Raw genomic sequence first — 20,000 nt, forward strand, 5'->3', positions numbered from 1 at the left:
GCCTCACAGCAACCCTTGTCCTGCGGTACCCGTCTCCCTGAACAGCGAGCCTCTTCACCCGCTGTAGCTATGATGCAACGCCCCCTCCTAACATTGTACCTTAGCAAACCCCGCGTGGGTTAGAGTGAGGAGGATGTAGAGGAAATAAACAGAGTGGGACGTGTGAGGGGGAAATTCCAACGTGTGATAACTTAGGGAGAACTAGTACAGACGATTCATAGTTAGGGTGGTGGTGGTGGTGGTGGAGGGGGGGTTGTGATGGTGTCCACGGTCTCTCCTTCATCTCCCGGGGAAGGTGGTGACGGAGTGCATAAAGGAAGGAGCAGAATTATTTGGGAAAGATAAGGTAATCACGGTTGTGGTTGGTGGTTTATGGTAGACGGCGCTTTGGCTGTAATTAGAGGACACACACACACACACACACACACACACACACACACACACACACACACACACACACACACAAACACACACACACGCGCGCGCGCGCACGCAAAGAAAAAGTGGAACATGTAAATGAGGAGAAAAAATGGGCTTGGTTTTTATGAATGGGATAAGCACAGGAAGTCTGACTTGCGGGTGGGAAGGGGAAGGGATTTCCTTGTTAGTTTCATTAGTGCGAAGAGTTTGTGTGAAGCTGGGAAAAACAGTGAATAGTTTGTTTGAAGATTTAGGCAGAAACGTTTAGATAGGAGTTAGAAAGAGCAAAAGAGGTTAGTATGTATGAGGGAAGGATGATACAGTATATTAGACAAATATGAGAAGAGGCATAGCTACCATTATTGTCAGTGGCGAAAACACTGGCGTTGTGAGCGAGCAAGGCCTCCACCACTCCCTTCCGCCCCAGCCAGGCTGCCTCGTGCAGCGCCACCTTCCCTGCAGCAGAACCAGTGCGTCATTCCCTCCTGACAGACTCATTCCCCTGACTTAACATAATTACTTTTAAAATGATTCTTGATATAGCACGGTATTAAAAGTTTGTGTTGCATAAACCATTCAAATATTCCAATTGCTCCTTTTGATTGCCACCAAAAATTGTATGTTTATCAGTAATCAATATAACATGAAAGAAAAACGTTGTATTTCCTTTCTCATGACCAGCCATTCATGTTCTATAAAGCCGAATCACGTGTAAATATTTACTGTCATGGGAGGCATACTAACCAGCGGCGTCGACAGCTGCCACATCGGCGTCGTATTCGAGTAGAAGGGTGACGATGTCCTCCCGGCCAAACGAGGCGGCGTCATGCAATGCAGTCTTTCCTGGGGAGGAGGGTGTGTTTTGATCCATGTGTCGTTTTGTTTTGAAGGTGGCAGCTCTGCTTGACAGGGTTAATTGCGTATACAAAGTAATCACAGAAGTGTAGATCCGCAATAAACATGAACATTTTGTATAAGCTGGTTAAATACGAAAATAAGCTTCATCAGCAAGAAGACAGCGACGCAGCATTACTATAAAGCCAAAACTAACTAGCGATTATTAAGAAGAGTAATTTTTTACACTATTATGTAGTTCACAAGAGCTTGGACATTCATCTACGTAAGCTGGAAGATTTAGTACAGGAGACTATACAGCATAAACACGGAGCCATCTAACAAAGCACACTACCCCCAACTACTTTCTGGTGCCCTGTGTCACTCATGCCAAATTATGCATAACTACAACTCGTGCCGCTCTACGCCCGTGTCAACTACTACCCCTGCCATCAACCATCCCGCGGACATCTTGAAACTTAACCATTCCACCAGGCGCCACCCATGTCAAAACTCTGCCACCTCCACCCTCCCCTCACCTTGGCAATCTACGCAAGCCGCTACAGTCTTCAGACTCACCCCACTTGTCACTCACGGACATGTTGGCCTGGTGGGAGATGAGCTCCTGCACAACGCCCAGACTGCCGCTGCGGGCACCAACCTGCAGCGCTGTCTGCCCTGCGGGAGTCACATCACCGCCCTCAGTCTCAGAGGGACCCCATGCATCCCGTGGGGTCTATTCAAAGGTCACTCACCAGGAACACTTGTTCTATGTGACGCCTTGTTGACTGTTTATTTTTGTTGCAGAGGTTATTTAAGGGTGGTGGGAGAGAGAGAGAGAGAGAGAGAGAGAGAGAGAGAGAGAGAGAGAGAGAGAGGTACTTTTGGCCTGGCATGAGGCCGAGAACAAACTATTTGAAATGACTTTGAAGTAATTTATAAAGTAGTGCTGCATCACGAGCTTAAGTACAATTATTAAAATGTTTGATTATGATGATCATCATCATTATAACATTCATTTATTTTCTTATTTATTTATTTAATTATTTGCTTATTTATTTATTTATTTATTCATTCATTCATTCATTTATATATATATATATATATTATATATATATATATATATATATATATATATATATATATATATATATATATATATATATATATATATATATATATATATATATATATATATATATATACCTCAACTTTGTTTATCTATGACCATTTGTTAATTTTGAGCTAGCATGCACACACACACACACACACACACACACACACACACACACACACACACACACACACACACACACACACACACACACACACACACACACACACTTATAAGATTGCTGCTGGTGGGAAGAACGATCATAGTTTCTTGACATGGTTCCGTACTTACTGTTGGTGACGAGAGGCTGCGAATGAGATGAGACATGACTCACCGCTATTAGTAATAATAATGTTAATAGTAATAATAATAATAATAATAATAATAATAATAATAATGATAATAATAATAATAATAATAATAGTGATAATGATACCTGTTTCATCCGTGCTGTCGATTGGAATACCGTCGTCCAGCAGCGCCCTGACTTCCTGTATGCGTCCCTCCCGCGCTGCCGATATCAGTACCGCGGCCTCACCTGCGGCGGGGGCAGGAGGCAGTTGGGGACACTGATCTACCAGTCATGTACTACGTACCTCACACACAAACACTAGCCACCAGGGATTCCGAGGAAAACAAAAATATCACATTCATCTCTCTCTCTCTCTCTCTCTCTCTCTCTCTCTCTCTCTCTCTCTCTCTCTCTCTCTCTCTCTCTCTCTCTCTCTCTCTCTCTCTCTCTCTCTCTCTCACACACACACACACACACACACACACACACACACACACACACACACACACACACACACTTAAACAGTGTTTTCATCTCCCCCATCTCGTATCGATGACCATATCCAGAAAGACGGTACCTGCTCACTATTTGTTCACACTCACCCGGTGAAGCGCCAGTCAACGAGGGCAGGATATTGAGGACTGTCAGTAGCAAGGCCGCTACCTTCACCCGGAATGCCATTTTCCCTCGTGGTGTTATGGAGGGCGTTCCGTGTCCCGCCAGGTGGCATGCGCGTTAGCCAGGTGACTATATAGAGAAACAGCAGAGGCACGCAATCATAGCCACAGTGCCAAGTGCAGGTGCCAGGTACAGAGCAGTGTGGCTTCCCTGCCTCTGACCGGGATGGGGGGACAGAAGGCACAAGAAAACGCAGAGTATCTGTAGTCCACTATATTTCGTCTGTTCCGCAATGCTATTTTAACGCTGCGCTGGTCGGCGAGGTACTATGCCCAAGGTCGAAGACCTTGGTGTGGCCAACATCCAACACACTGCTCGCCCTGGTGACCAACGTGTTTCCAAGGTCCTTGATCTTTGTACCCAGGTTGCACGTTTGTCCCCTACCTTCACCAGAAAGGAAGTTATAGTAACAGTAACAATAGTAATAGATGAATAGTAGGGAAACCGTCGCACTCAACTTGTTTTTTGTCACTTGGTGATTTGTGATCGAAGTGTTTACTAATACTACCAATCAAATTTTTCCACTTATACACAGCTGGGCTAAATCATTTGAATGTTCGATGTCTTGCTGTGAGAAACTCCTTTTAATGTTGCAAGTTAATTCTTCTCGATCGCGGTCTGTGATCCTTTGATAAACTGGGAGAGCATCACCACTGGGCGGCACGAGTGTTTGTGCCGGAGTAAGGAGGAAGGGAGAACTGAGAACGTGACCTGCCACGCCGAGAGGCACCCACAGACTCCCGCCATCACCTCACATCCCTCCCCCCCACACGCCCACTTTGTTTAATAATACTTACATTCACGCCCGCAACTCCCTCAGACTTTTGGCAGCAGAGGGCTCTGGTAGCGGGATGTGGTGATCCCATCTTCCTGGTAACGATAACGATGCGCTGAGTGGACAGGATTCATCCCTTATTTTCCTGGAATGACTAACAGACTAGTATGATCCTTTCTGTACTTACTACGGAGATATTTACGTACACATGTATGCCAGACACGTGTTCTGGTCCGTAATCCAGTCTCACTCTTTACAAAAGTACAATTTACATTGATAATCATTCCTCCTTAAGCAAGATATAGTATAAATTCGTTTGATCTGAACTTTTGATTGATACCTTTTATCTTATTTATATATTTGCTTTTCATTTATTTATTTATTTATTTATTTATTTAGAATATATCACAGAACAACTGAACTGTAACAGTAAGCGTCACTGTTTTTACCTGTACTGCACACTTGTGGACTGTTATGTGCTTCTTTTACCGCCTCTAGGCCTACCGGTGAACATGACAGTACAGTACTAAGCATACGCCTTTATTTACTTTCTTTTTCTTTTTCTTCCGTTTTACATAATTTTATGTAAAATTATGTAAAATGTCAATAGCACCCATGGACCTAAAATATTCTTAAGCCCACCTAAATTATTTGATGTAATCTTTTTTTTTTTTTTTTAGTGATGACAAATTTAATATAAATATGCAGGAATATGAGATTAAATAGATAATTATATAACTTGTCATTATTCATCATCAATCATTTGGTTTCCCTTCACTTCAGAGTGGAAGGTGGAGACTCTTTGTCAGCGCGTATTATCCAATGCAATCCTTTCCACCAGTAACGGCCAGGTGTGGCCTTGAGTTTGACACCTGTGATTTAAAGGCTAACATTACCATTACGGTAATAACAGGAGACTAACAATATTGCTTTTCAACCATTTAGATGTTTTGTGTTTTCTGTGTAATTCTAATAGTGCCAAAAATTTGTGAGCAAAAAATCGTGCAAGTGCAAAAATTCTGAATCAAGGAGGTTGTGCACAAACAATATATCTTTGTGTGGACATCCAGCCTCTATTTTCCAGGCAAGAAAGTTTCTTTGCACCAGAACCTCCTCTGTTTTCAGGTCAACTCTGTAGTGCTTTGAAAGTTCTTTTATGCTGCTATCATCTGTGCAACGTTTCCCTGTTTGCAAGTTGCCTGGTAGGTTTTCCATGCAGCAACACTGTCCTTATGTGGGCCATTTCATGCTTACCAAAGATGACTATAGCTTTCTTCCATTTCCAGTTTTAACCATTTAGATTTCTTCAGCGTTTGTTGTGTAATTATAATACAGTGCAAAAAAGTTGTAAGCGAAAAGATCTTGCAAGTGCAATTTTTTTTTTTTTTTTTTTTTTTTTTTTTTTTGCATGCGCGCATTGCACGCTCGTTTCTTGTGAACATCCTGGGCGTTAAGCGCCCCCTGTTAAAACCCCTGATAGCACCAAGCAAACAAATACAATAGTTATTCTTGCAAAGTACATTTTCTTTTAAAACTTTCAGTATTTTTCAGGGTAACCAAGTTAAAGTGTGTGTGTGTGTGTGTGTGTGTGTGTGTATTTTTCAGGGTAACCAAGTTAAAGTGTGTGTGTGTGTGTGTGTGTGTGTGTGTGTAATTATTCACCTCGGTCGCCTTTTGGTCACCCAGCCAGTCTTCCCCATCACGGAGCGAGCTCAGAGCTCATAGACCGATCTTCGGGTAGGACTGAGACCACAACACACTCCACACACCGGGAAAGCGAGGCCACAACCTCTCGAGTTACATCCCGTACCTATTTACTGCTAGGTGAACAGGGGTCACACATTAAGAGACTTGTCCAGTTGCCTTGCCGCGCCGGGACTCAAACCCGGCCCTCTCGATTGTGAGTCGAGCGTGCTAACCACTACATTACGCGGTGTAGTGTAGTGTGTGTGTGTGTGTTTCACTGTTTGATCTGCTGCAGTCTCTGACGAGACAGCCAGACGTTACCCTACAGATCGAGCTCAGAGCTCATTATTTCCGATCTTCGGATAGGTCTGAGACCAGGCACACACCACACACCGGGACAACAAGGTCACAACTCCTCGATTTACATCCCGTGTACGGTGTACCTACTCACTGCTAGGTGAACAGGGGCTACACATGAAAGGAGACACACCCAAATATCTCCACCCAGCCAGGGAATCGAACCCCGGTCCTCTGGCTTGTGAAGCCAGCGCTCTAACCACTGAGCTACTGGGTGTGTGTGTGTGTGTGTGTTTCATCTTCATAAACTTACAACTTATGTTCGGTTGCATTATCAGTTTTTTTTTTTTTTTTTTTATTCAAAATGTCACTTAATTGCTGCTTAGGGAGTTAATGTACAGACATACAAATTTTGTTTTTCTCTGTTCCTTGATCTTTTCGCACTTCACGTCCGTTTCTATAATCTTTTTTAAGGATAAGCTTAAAGGATAAGCTTCCCCCTTGGTATTTCATCTCTTCTTACTTGTTTTAATGTTTCGTCTACATGGCAACTCTTTCTTGATGTTTCTTAATGTGGCTTGTGTTTGCACCCTTTCCACTATGTCTGGTCTAGTACTGTCTATCAGCATGCTTCATCTTCACTAGAATGTTCCGTTTACACACACACACACACACACACACACACACACACACACACACACACACACACACATTTATTCATTTATTTATTTACAATTATAATCATATGAATAAATAAATATGTAAATCAAGTGAGAGATTATATAAGTAAACAAGCAAGGAAGAAAAATAATACAAATGAAGTTAATCTTTTCATCATTTTGTATCATCCCCTTTCCTCCCACACTTTTCATTTCCATTAATCTCATTCCCCATCAGAATCTTCTCCCGCAACCTGATGAGAGAGAGAGAGAGAGAGAGAGAGAGAGAGAGAGAGAGAGAGAGAGAGAGAGAGAGAGAGAGATTCCCTTTACTTTATTGTCCCGTACAGTGATGGAAAAAAAAAATGGATGTAAGTTCAAGTTATTCAGCATAATCCAACTCGATCGATGGAAGAATTAATTACTCAGCTCTTTTCTTTTTTTGCCTTTTTTTAATAATTATATATATATATATATATATATATATATATATATATATATATATATATATATATATATATATATATATTCCGGTAGGATCACTCAGGTGATGATCATGAATTGTTGCATAGGCTATTAATAATAATGATATTAATGATAAATGTCATTAGAGAAAATATCCATGAAACATAAAGGAATAATTTATTAGCCACTTCATTAGCTCTAGAGAATAAGTCAACGTGTATGAAGTTTCTATACGGGATGTCTGTTTTGCTAGTTGGGTGGGGTGGGCGTGCAGGCGGCAGGTGCTGGGACACCTGTGGCGCCCTGCGAGGGACAGCCAACACCTGGCAGTGTGTGGCTCGACTCCTTGTCGTCTGCTGCTCTCATCGCCTCAAATAAAGCAGGACCCAATAGTAACGCCATGTTCATGTTTCATCATACTCATGTTATAACATGAAGGTAATGTTGTCTTAGTGCGCGAGTGCAAGGCTAAGGTACCCCTCAAATATTTCGTTTTCTCTTGCATATAGTATGTGTATATTTATTTATTTTTGCCCCGAGCATCGAGATATTCAGGTTTGGGTGTAGGTCACCTGACAAACATTGCATTGAACCATGTCATTATTCCAGCGCAGGTGACATTCAAGACTCATGAAAAAGGCAGTCAGAGGACATGAGGTGCTTACAAACACCTTACGGGGCGATGATGAAATTCTCCTACTGTAGTTGTTTCCCAGAGCCTCCGCACACAGATGTCCGTGCGCCGACTCAAGTAGTTCTGCAAACTTACTCGAATTCTCGATAGATATTGCGGAGTAGATTTTTCATAAAACGAAATGTTTACTGCGCATCTGCATGATATGTCTCTCGAGTCAAAATATCTTGTCATTACAGTTTTACATATGAAGATCCTACGAGCTTACGTCATACCTTTCCAGGGAATAGTACTAGTTATTATTAACCAATAGGGAAGTGAAATTCAACTGAAATCAGCCAATGAAAATCATGTTTATATCGCCGTATGGTAAGGAGATGAAACCTTTCATATCACGTGAACATTAAGGAATAATTTATTTAACATCCGTTCAGGAACCACTTTGTAAACCATGCATGAGTCATCCTAGTTATTGTATAATCTTTTAGAATATTAAATCATTTTATATGAATAACAAAAGTATACGAGTAAACGATGCTTATTGCTATTATCGATAATATTTTGTAAGTAACGGTGACCTTTGGTGCGAAATTTAATGAAATATCATGAAGCGTGGTGACATGTGGCAATCTTGGTGGCGGAGCAATACAGGGGCGGGTGGCGGCGGGCGGGCGGGGGTCCGGTGTGACGCTGTGACGGAGCTCTGACGTGGACCCTGACGTAGCCGCTCATCTTCCAGTAGGAGTTCGAGTTGAGCGTCCCGACTGTCGACGTAACGGCCAGGTAGGTCCCCATCAACAAGTTCCCGCCATCCTGTCATCCGTTCGACCGCCCGGCACGGCACCGTAGGCCTCCGCCCAAATTTTGGCGATAAACATGGCCACATATGAGAACTGTAGGCAATGGCGCAGAGAAATGGAAGCTACAGTCGCGGGTTTACAGGAAACAAGACCGTCGTGGTGCTGATACTTTATTAGATAACCAGAGCGACGTAATTACGCCATTAGTGTTGAACACTAGATGTCAGGTGAAGCAATGGTGCCAATAAGGGCAGTATGTTGTTAGGGGGCGGAAGATAATCAATGTCTGCAGGTGCACTACGCAGGTGTTGCGCACCAACTGTTGCCTTTCTTAACATTTTTTTTCTCACTTAATGAGAGTTATGGGTTGGTATGATGCTAATTACGTGCCGAATGTAGGAGGGCTGCGCGTGACTGTCCACTGTCGAGGGCCGTGGTGCGGAAACCTGGTGTGGCAGGTCTGACTGGTAGCGGCCTAGCACACTGGTGGGGCTTCGTTCAGATACTCTGATAACATGTTAACACTTCCCGCGCTCACATATTATTTTCATTTACGTGGGTAAAATATGTACACGAAGGAAGTTGTTACGTGGCGGGCGTACACCGTCTTGTAGCTGCATGATGTGAGGCGGGCTGGCCTGCCGTGGCCCTGTCATGCGTTGCTACGTGGGCGGCAGCCGCAGCACACCTGACAAATCTTGTGATGTGTTGCCGCCTCTGCAGTGGCGTGTGGTCGTGGATTGAGCACCGTTTTTTTTTTTTTTTTTTCATTGTTTTGGATGTTTATCTAGTTAGGAAATCCATTTAATTGTTTTATATTTTTCATAAGCGAATTAAGGAAGGGCAAGTGGGTGCTGCTCAGTTGCCACTCTGAGGCAGACAAAAAGTGGACTAGCACCTTGAATAATACAGGAAAGGCCGAACAAGGCGGTGGTGGTAGTGGACTACAAGGTGCGGGGTGCGGGGACAGTTAGTTATTCCCGATAGATTGATTGCAAATTCTCTGGTCGCGTAGGTACGTCGCGGGGGAGGAAGAGGGCTGTGTTGCCTCATTCCTGTCCGTGAGGTGTCACAGGCGGAGTGGCTGACTGGCTGGCGACGGGAGGTAGCTGAAGCTGATGGTGGTGTAGTGTGGTGGCTGTAGGCGGAGCTTGAAGATGGGATGGGGGAGTGGCAGACCGGATGCACCTTATCGGAGGAGCAAAAATTGTATGGAGGTTGTTGATAAGACTGTCATTATACCATGAAGCTAAAATACTGTTAAGTTATAATGCAATATTTTTGGAAAGCCATCTTTCAGACAATGGCGTTATAAATCAAAAGATGTGATTGTGATTTGATAAATACAGGATAGGGCGAGATGCAACTGTGGGAAGTCACGTGTAGTAATTTGTCTGGTGTGTGTGTGTGTGTGTGTGTGTGTGTGTGTGTGTGTGTGTGTGTGTGTGTGTGTGTGTGTGTGTGTTCTACTCATTGCTCGCAAGACTTGCGGTGATCTGTTTGGTAGACTGCAGACAGCCAGACAAAGCTTCCTTTATAAATAAAGAAATAAAAAAAAAGTGTGTGTGTGTGTTTAAAAACAACGACGAATAGAAGGGGATTTTAACAAGGAAATGATTATGATAATGCAAATTATTATTATTATTATTATTAGTAGTAGTAGTAGTAGTAGTAGTTTAGTAGTAGTAGTATGCTTGTTAGTAATAATTGTTATAGTAATTATAATGATTTTTGTTATGACTTATAAATGTTTGGTCTGGAGGCATAAACGTCTTAAAAATAAATTACAAAATAAAAAGAAAATAATAATGATCAGCATGGCAATTAAAAAAAAAAAAAATTATAGGGCAGACGAATAATGATAATAATAATAATGATAATGATAAATGTTTGGTGCACTTGGTGACCAGCCGGCGATCAGCAGGCTGTTATGTGGTGGTGTCGGTGTGTGGTCTCGTTGAATGCGTTTGAGGACTGAAGAGCCTCGCAGGCTCGTACCAGTGGAGGTGGGAGAGTATACCGGAGGTGGCGGAAATGGTGAAGGGTGCCATGTCGCTGCCGCCCCTTGCTATAAAGTAACAGTGGTTGGGGACGGACAGTGATTGTTTGTGGAAAAGTAAGCAGCTAATAGCTACACATGTTCGTACATCTTTAAGAAATATATATCCGTGTGTGTGTGTGTGTGTGTGTGTGTGTGTGTGTGTGTGTGTGTGTGTGTGTGTGTGTGTGTGTGTGTGTGTCCCTCTCTCTCTCTCTCTCTCTCTCTCTCTCTCTCTCTCTCTCTCTCTCTCTCTCTCTCTCTCTCTCTCTCTCTCTCTATATATATATATATATATATATATATATATATATATATATATATATATATATATATATATATATATATATATATATATATATATATATATATATATATATATATATATATATATATATATATATATATATATATATATATATATATATATATATATATATATATATATATATATATATATATATATATATATAAAGTGATGTATTTTACTCATTTGCATTTTATTTGTGTATCTTTTTTAGAGGTGTAATCCATTAATTTTCGGTTATATAAGTGTATGAGTACTTTGTTGTTGCTCATAAAGTACCTAATAAGGATTTCGTAAACCTTTTAAGTATATGCTACGTTATGGTATTCATTGAATGCTGCAGCAATGGGAGGGCGCCGCGTGTCATGAACCAGCCCCTCGCTGCTGTGGTGCACTCGTGTGGCGTATGTGGGAAATTGTGCATATTTGTACTTTGGCATTAAACAGAAGGCATCTTGCGGTGGTGGGTTAAATATATCTGGTGGTGATGATGGTGAGGGCGATGGTAGCGGACCGGCGGGACTGAGAGCAGTGACGTCACCGCCGCGTGTGTCAACCATGACGTCATCACCCTTGTTTATGTGTGGCCTCGGCATTCATGGCGTGCACATTAGACCATATTATTTGCGTTATATAGTATACCAGACCACGTATTGGTAGTACCAGGTCGTATTTTGTGCATTATAATGTGTACGTGAGGGTGGGCAGGCAGCAGGAGGAAAGGTACGGAGGTGGTGGAAGGGGAAGGAAAGGAAGGAAGGTAGGGTTCTGCCAAGACAGTGGCTGAGTTTGTTAGATTGTGGCTTTGTCTTGGTTGTGAGGAGAATCTCAGAGAGAGAGAGAGAGAGAGAGAGCGCTTCCTGTCAAAGGCGAGGAGTCACCCTGACAACATGCTTGCTCTAATAATCATTAGAGAGAGAGAGAGAGAGAGAGAGAGAGAGAGGACTATCATAGATAAGGCATGCTTGATATTAAGCGTTCTTTTATCAGCCTAGAATAAAGGAGAAAAGAATGCATGAAGTTTGGGTTACTTAAGAAAGAACACACTGGCGCAGAGAGAGAGAGTGGGAATGAGGCGACACTATTATAAAGGGATAGTTACTATTACGTAGAATTGGATAGTTATTTTATTTGATATAGTCTTTTTCGTATGACTGTGTCGAGACAGGTGACATTATTGTGTCCCGTCAAATCACACACACACTTCACAAGCCAGAGAACCGGGGTTCGATTCCCCGGCCGGATGGAGATATTTGGGTGTCTCCTTTCACGTGTAGCCCCTGTTCACCTAGCAGTGAGTAGGTACGGGATGTAAATCGAGTTGTGACCTTGTTGTCCCGGTGTGTGGTGTGTGCCTGGTCTCAGGCCTATCCGAAGATCGGAAATAATGAGCTCTGAGCTCGTTCCGTAGGGTAACGTCTGGCTGTCTCGTCAGAGACTGCAGCAGATCAAACAGTGAAACACACACACACACACAGTCGGTGCTATCGTACTTTGGTTGGTTATCTATGTGTCATGTATCTACTCTTGGAATGCGATTTACACTTTATATTGCGATCTGCAAGAATAGTTTTACTGATTAAAGACAAGGAAAAACTTATGTTTTCGAGAGAACATCTAGTTGGAAACTCTGAAGAATGGGTGGAATGTCTGTTGGAGTGTCGAAGCTTTGGTCTCGATTGCTCACGGTACATGTGGCAAAAGCACACTCCATTCCGGCATAGACATCTTCATAGCCCTAACAACAACATCAGGGTCGAGACCTTTGGTATGTTATCTACGAGCCAGTTTGTTACCTAATTTCCAAAGATATGCTTGATATCTACTTCGTTTTATTTTTATTTGATGTATGGGCTGTTTATCGCTAGAAAATTGTTTGTCATTTTTTTTTAATATCTTAATTACGTTTTCTTCCAGTTTTGTTAAGTGATTATGATATTTTACTATGTAGATATCACTCCAAAATTAAATTTGTATGGTTTAGATATTTTTTCTAATAGATCTCTCTCTCTCTCTCTCTCTCTCTCTCTCTCTCTCTCTCTCTCTCTCTCTCTCTCTCTCTCTCTCGCAAACTGAAACGAAACAATGGTAAAAAAGGAAATAGGCAAGAATAACATTGATTTTCCTCTTCTCCGTCCATACCTTGTGAGGCTTCTTTGACTGAACATTGTGTGTGTGTGTGTGTGTTTTATGTTATGGCCTATAGCGCCTGTAGGCATACTTGAAGAGTATATGTGGGAAGCGCTGTTTACCTTCCTCCCATTAGTGGCGCAGGCATTTTTATTTATAGAGGTACCCATATTAGGGCCCATATCACCACCCAAGCGCATCTTTGGTGTAACCACCTAGAACCTGGATATTATGGCGACATGTTAGTAACTTTATACCACTCGACAAATGGCATAGCTTCAAAGCGGTATGTGATGGGATTCGAACCTACGGGTGGACGTCTGCCCGATCCCTCGCTCACCACCTTATCCACTATGCCACCAGTAGTGTTTATTTATATATTTTATTTATTTATTTAGTTTTTATTTATTTTATTTTTATTTTATTTTATTTTTTTTTTGCAGTGGCAGTTCTTGCTGCAGTTTTACTGGTAGCGGTGGCGATGGTGGTAAAAGTAGTAGAAGTGGTAGTGGTAGTGGTGATAATAGTAGTAGTAGCAGAAGTGATGGAGGTGGTGGTGATAGTGTTGCCTTGTCAAAACTTCCACCATCGCCGACTTCTATCTTCTGCCACAATCGCAACAGCTGCGAGAGAGCGTGGTGGTGATAGTGGTGGTAACGGCACTGGTAATGACACTGGGTGATGAATATGATAGTAGCGAACTGTGATGAGGCAATGTTTGGGGGTGGATGGGTGGGTGGGGGGAAGAAAGTGGTGTGTGTGGATGGGAGTGATGGTAGAGGAAAGGGGGTGATTCAGGGAGGAAAAGAAAAAGTTTGGGGATGAAAGAGGGGATATCATGATGAGCATTAGAATTTTGGATTAGTTAAGATCGGGGTGTGGGGGAGAAATGAGTTGGGGGTTTGTGAGTGGGTGTGGGTGTGCGGTTTATTCCGGAGTTGGGTAGTGTGGTGTGGATGTGAGTATTACGTCATCTGCAAGGGAGGGGTTGGGGGAGCCATGACGTAATTGGTGGAGTAGGGGAAGGAAGGGAAGGTCGATGACGTCATGTTCCTTTATGCTGTATGCATTGGAGGAAAGATAGTGTGTTATCGTGCTTTTTTACGTACTGTGTGTGTGTGTGTGTGTGTGTGTGTGTGTGTGTGTGTGTGTTTCTTCTATGTCGTGTTCGTCTTTTGTTCTCCTTTGTCTCGACTTTCATTTGGTGTCACTTCGGTGCCCTGATTTTTTTTTTTTTTTTTTTTTTTCAAGAAAGGAAGGATTATTTTCTCGCTTCTATGTTTTTAGTGTGTGTGTGTGTGTGTGTGTGTGTGTGTGTGTGTGTGTGTGTGTGTGTGTGTGTGTTCGTATGATTTAGATCTTGATTTTTTCTCTCTAGTATTACTTTGAAATTTGAATGTGATACTCCTTCTGTTGGTTTTTCCTTTTCATTGTAGCTGACGTGAGTCTCTCTCTCTCTCTCTCTCTCTCTCTCTCTCTCTCTCTCTCTCTCTCTCTCTCTCTCTCTCTCTCTCTCTCTCTCACCAAACACTATCATGAGTAATTAAAATTATTGTGGGTGTTTGCCTTCCTACCTCGCCTTCGTCATCCTAAGGTATTGTTTCAGCTTCTCACTCTCTTAATATTTACCTTCTATCCACCCCAGCACGTGGCAACTACACATTTACGTCTGCTTTGTTTATAGATCTCCTCCCCCTCCTCCACATAGTGTCCTATCCTCCCCAATCTTCTTCCCCTCCTCCCTGGCAGCGGCCAACGTGCCTTGTTCCCCTTCCCCTCGGCGTCCCCTTGGCTAAGTCGGGTTCATTGTATCGCTGCTAAGAAAACGAGGATTCGCTGGGCTTCCCAAACAGTGCAGGATGAGAACCGTGGGGCTTGCAAAGAAGGGGAGGAGGGAATACACTGGTGACGTTATATGAGAGAGAGAGAGAGAGAGAGAGAGAGAGAGAGAGAGAATGTTACTGTTTTCATTTAGATTCGTGCACATGATGCCACTACTGACCTACATACATTCGCACTACGTAGGTATTCATTGATTAGAAACGCGCAACAGCCCACGTTTCTATCACCAACAACAGCACTACTTCCACCACCACAGCTAATAATAACAGTCACGCTACTACTATTATTACCACGATACCAATTGTTACTTTTTCACTCGTGTCTCTTCAAGAACTGAGTACAGGATTTTACATGAATTGGAAAACCCACTATTGATCAGATAGGGCCTGGGTGACCTTGAGGGGAAGAGGTGAGGAAGGGGAAGTGGTAGCCTGACGTCACCCTTGGCTCCTGGAGGGCTTGAATCGGTTCCCTTATGTTTCCCTTCCTTGGATCGAACTTGTAGGCTTGGCAGGTGATGAGTGGTAGTGGTGGTGATGGTGGTGCTAGTGGTGGTGGTATTTCGCTCTTTCCTTCTTTTCCACAATCTTTTTCTTCTCTTTCTCCTATCCTTCCTAACCTTTCCTCCTTTTCTTCTTTTCTTTTAGTATTATTCCTCCTCCTCCTCCTCCTCCTCCTCCTCCTCCTCCTCCTCCTCCTCCTCCTCCTCCTCCTCCTCCTCCTCCTCCTCCTCCTCCTCCTCCTCCTCTGTAATACAATTTTCAAGTCAGTTCGGCGTGTGCTTCCTCACTTGTACTAAAGTTCTTGTGCTTATAACAATTAATAACACACGCTGCTCTTTTATTGATATACTTTCGTTGGTGGTACTCTAACACGATATTAAACACTATAGCGTGCCATTTACCTCATACGCTGTTATACATACTATAGCAGCACCTAAGGAAAAAAAAAACATTAGTTCTAGAATTTCACCGAGGCGTAAGTCGTGGTTATGTCTGTATAATGAAAAGATTGATTTGGGAACTGTTTGCTTGTATGTGATAGGTGAGGTGAGGACGTGACCGCTAGACTGGAGATGGATGACACGAGAGGTTAGGTGAGGTTAGGTATACACTGCATTCTATAGTAGCTCTCTCTCTCTCTCTCTCTCTCTCTCTCTCTCTCTCTCTCTCTCTCTCTCTCTCTCTCTCTCTCTCTCTCTCTCTCTCTCTCTCTCTCAGACACACACACACACACACACACACACACACATTTTTACCTATCTCCTCTTATTACTCCCTCTTTCCCTTATTCGTTTTCCTCCCCCTCCCGTTTCTTTATCCCTTCCCCACTTCATCTCTCCTCCTCCTCCTCCTCCTCCTCCTCCTCCTTTTCTAAGCCGATTTTCCTCAGACGGCTTAATGAGACCCGCTTGCTATAAAGAGGAGGAGGAAAGAAGAGGGAGAGGTGGTGGTTTCTTTGGTTGTGTATCTGTTCATCGTTAATAGTGGTGATGGTGGTGGTGGTGTGTGTGTGTGTGTGTGTGTGTGTAATTCAGTGTTTGATCTGCTGCAGTCTCTGACGAGACAGCCAGACGTTACCCTACGGAACGAGCTCAGAGCTCATTGTTTCCGATCTTCGGATAGGCCTGAGACCAGGCACACACCACACACCGGGACAACAAGGTCACAACTCCTCGATTTACATCCCGTACCTACTCACTGCTAGGTGAACAGGGGCTACACGTGAAAGGAGACACACCCAAATATCTCCACCCGGCCGGGGAATCGAACCCCGGTCATCTGGCTTGTGAAGCCAGCGCTCTAACCACTGAGCTACCGGGCCGTGTGTGTGTGTGTGTGTGTGTGTGTGTGTGTGTGTGTGTGTGTGTGTGTTGTAGGAAATGCATATCACATCCTACGTAACTCATCCCCCTCACGACACCATTCCTGCGCCTCTGATTTCTTTCCGCGTACTGTATTGATCACCTTCCGTCCCTTTTTTCCTATTATGGTCCGTTTTCCTTCGACATTAATTTACTTGTTTGCGTCGTTCGTCTAATGGTCACTCACGTCTATATATGTGTATGATTGTTCTGGCGTTCTTTATTATTTTTTCCTTTATTTCTTTTCATTATATTCTATTTATTTGTGTGGTGGTTTTATGACTCCTACTAGCATTGTATTCCAAATCCTCACCATCATCCTCCTCCTCTCGTGACTAACCCCTCCCCTAAAACTCCCACCCAGCCAGCCTGAACTGTGCACCCACCCCCACACACACTCCTATTTCCCATTCTTCAAGACACAAACACCCCTACCGTTCAGTCGACTTCCTGGATAGAGGCTCTCTGTTGCATATCGTGTTATCAGCGTGGTTTCAACTTTCACTTATCTTATCACTTAAACGTGTTCACTGCACCGTTTACATGTTACATCTTTTGTTGACATTGTCACACGCTTTCCCCCTCCAGTCGCTTCTTTACTTGTTTGTACGCACACTGTACCGTCAGCATTACCATCAGTGCTGTCATGTCGTACGTACCATCACCTAGTATGTATTGTATATATTTGACTCCTACCGGTTCTTGTAGAGCTCTAAAAACGTCTAGTGTGAAAAGGCGTCACTGTCAGCAAGAGAAGCGGTCCATTTCTTTGAAGTCAGTTGCGTCAGTAATTATTTTTATTTACTCAAAAGTGTTGTTGGAGTGTGTTATCTGGACGCCTTGGTCAGTGAGTAATGAGTTCATTAAGTGATGTACCTCTCTATCGCCATAACTCTTAGATCATATTGCATTTTTTTTTTTTTTACATTCAAAGTACCGACCTACTCCCTCTCTTCATTCCCTCACAATCACCACACACGTCTCTCTCTCTCTCTCTCTCTCTCTCTCTCTCTCTCTCTCTCTCTCTCTCTCTCTCTCTCTCTCTCTCTCTCTCTCTCGTGTGTTGAGAGACAGGTGTCTCCACGTGACGCTGCTGTGGCGAATCTCCTCCTCTTCCTGACATCAAAGTTCGCAACAGACTTCTTTGCAGTGCGCAGGAAAGCTCTGACAGTGACGAACTAGAAATAAGAGTTCTTCAGGGAATGCTCTCTCTCTCTCTCTCTCTCTCTCTCTCTCTCTCTCTCTCTCTCTCTCTCTCTCTCTCTCTCTCTCTCTCTCTCTCTCTCTCTCTCTCTTCTCTCTTTCTTTCTTTCTTTCTTTCTTTCTTTCTTTCTTTCTTTCTCTCTCTCTCTCTCTCTCTCTCTCTCTCTCTCTCTCTCTCTCTCTCTCTCTCTCTCTCTCTCTCTCCTTTTTTTTTTTTTTCCTCCCCACCTTTCCTCCTTCCTCCTCTCCTCTACTCTCCTCTCCTCTAATCTCCTGCCCTGTCCTGTCCTGTCCTATCCTGTCCTCTCCTCCTCTCTCTCCTCTCCTCTCCTCTCCTCTCCTTTTCTTTCCTCTCCTCTCCTCTCCTCTCCTCTCCTCCTCCTCCTCCGTTCATACCTTTCGCGATAAAAAATTCAAATCAGAAATTCACTCCCTCATCCGTCACCTGACAATTTCCAGAGATGAATAATGAATGAGGAGGAACCATTTCTCTCTCTCTCTCTCTCTCTCTCTCTCTCTCTCTCTCTCTCTCTCTCTCTCTCTCTCTCTCTCTCTCTCTCTCTCTCTCTGATTATTTGATTACAGTAGCTATTTTCTATTCAATGTGTTATCTCTTTCGAATTCGTGTGTGTGTGTGTGTGTGTGTGTGTGTGTGTGTGTGTGTGTGTGTAATTCACCTCGGTCGCCTGATGGTCACCCAGCCAGTCTTCCCATTACGGAGCGAGCTCAGAGCTCATAGACTGATCTTCGGGTAGGACTGAGACCACATCAACACACACCAGGAAAGCGAGGCCACAATCTCTCGGGTTACATCCTGTATCTATTTACTGCTAGGTGAACAGGGGCCACACATTGAGAGGCTTGCCCATTTGCCTCGCCGCCTACCGGGACTCGAACCCGGGCCTCTCGATTGTGAGTTGAACGTGCTAACCACTACACTACGCGGTGTGTGTGTGTGTGTGTGATCTTCCTTCCTTCCTTCCTTCCTAAACCACACCTTAATTCCTCTAGTTAATGAGAAGACGATTCGCCTGAGCAAGTTTTTTTTTTTTTTTTTTTTTTTTTTTTTTTTTATACCATGTATGCTTGTTAGGAGATGCAGGATACGGAAAGACATATTAAGATAGGGTTGGATAGGGTATGGCACACAGCTAAGAAGATAGATAATGCTAGGATAGGATACCGTTGTGGAGAGTAGGGTGGGCAGAGCAGATGGATTGGAGACAAAGTGTTATAAGATAGGAGATGGATTTGTATTCTGAAATATATCCGTGTTTTATCTCTATCCGGTTTTGCAGTTACTGTAGAAGTTATTTAGGTTCGCAAGGGTGGTTTCAAGGTTTTATACTGTTGGTTGAACAAGTGTTAAGCTTCATAAACCGAAATAAACACCCCACGTGAATTAGAATCGCGACTTATTTTATCGGGCTGTGGTGGAAGTGATTGCGGTTTTATGAGTACAGTACCAAAGTATTTTCAAGATTTTTGTATTGGCTGAACAAGAATTTTGCAGCATGGACGGGAAAAAGACATTCGAGAGAACACGAATCTCGCTAGCCCTCTGTTATCTGGCTGTACTGGAAGTTGTTGCGGTTTTCAAGGTTTTCAGTGTTGGCGTATGCATCATGAACAGGGGAAAAAGATCCCCACAAGAACTCGAATCTCGAGTTTTTTACTGGGGTTTTGTAGAAATTATTGAGGTTTTCAAATGTGTTTTTGTGATTAATTTATGAACGAGGATTATGTTTCGTCAATGAATAGTAATAATAATAATAATAATAAAGAAAAAAGCTTACTAATCTTTAATCTCCGCCGCCTTTGAACATTTTTATGAGAGCAAAGTGTAGGTCCTTTTTTATTATTATTATTATTATTTTTTTTTTTTTTTTTTTTTTTTTTTTTTTCCAGCTCGGCAAGATGATGAGCAGTGGGATAGGTCAGGGAAAACAAACACAACACACA

General features: G+C 43.0%; 2 protein-coding genes and 1 long non-coding RNA gene across 14 annotated transcripts in view; 1 reads left to right on the forward strand and 2 right to left on the reverse strand.

The window, feature by feature from the left end:
* Nucleotides 1-4,088, reverse strand: part of LOC123516264 (ankyrin-3-like) — a 15,184-nt gene extending 11,096 nt beyond the window's left edge. Inside the window, exons 1-6 of one of the 8 annotated variants that reach the window (XM_045275510.1) lie at nt 3,990-4,070; nt 3,263-3,722; nt 2,805-2,906; nt 1,834-1,932; nt 1,165-1,263; nt 778-876 (exon numbers count right to left, since the gene is read on the reverse strand). In XM_045275510.1, coding sequence (XP_045131445.1) covers nt 778-876; nt 1,165-1,263; nt 1,834-1,932; nt 2,805-2,906; nt 3,263-3,341 — 478 coding nt within the window. In that variant the 5' untranslated portion in view covers nt 3,342-3,722; nt 3,990-4,070. Of the gene's footprint in view, nt 1-777; nt 877-1,164; nt 1,264-1,833; nt 1,933-2,659; nt 2,676-2,804; nt 2,907-3,262 lie in introns of all 8 variants that reach the window. The other 7 variants (XM_045275512.1, XM_045275511.1, XM_045275515.1 and 4 more) reach the window with 7 other exon arrangements.
* Nucleotides 4,089-8,516: 4,428 nt separating this feature from the next.
* LOC123516267 (cyclic AMP-dependent transcription factor ATF-1-like) overlaps nt 8,517-20,000 on the forward strand; it is a 46,055-nt gene continuing 34,571 nt past the window's right edge. For 2 of the 5 annotated variants that reach the window (XM_045275519.1, XM_045275520.1), the window contains exon 1: nt 12,677-12,767. In XM_045275519.1, the coding sequence (XP_045131454.1) occupies nt 12,692-12,767 (76 nt within the window). In that variant the 5' untranslated portion in view covers nt 12,677-12,691. Of the gene's footprint in view, nt 8,638-12,676; nt 12,768-20,000 lie in introns of those variants that run through there. The other 3 variants (XM_045275523.1, XM_045275526.1, XM_045275527.1) reach the window with 3 other exon arrangements.
* Nucleotides 8,809-10,929, reverse strand: LOC123516270. Its single transcript, XR_006678137.1, has 2 exons — nt 10,554-10,929; nt 8,809-9,842 (listed from the first exon to the last, which is right to left on the reverse strand). It is a non-coding gene; the product is annotated as an uncharacterized LOC123516270 (long non-coding RNA).

Source organism: Portunus trituberculatus, chromosome 40 (assembly GCF_017591435.1).
Source record: "Portunus trituberculatus isolate SZX2019 chromosome 40, ASM1759143v1, whole genome shotgun sequence".
NCBI classification, from domain to species: Eukaryota; Metazoa; Arthropoda; class Malacostraca; order Decapoda; family Portunidae; genus Portunus; species Portunus trituberculatus.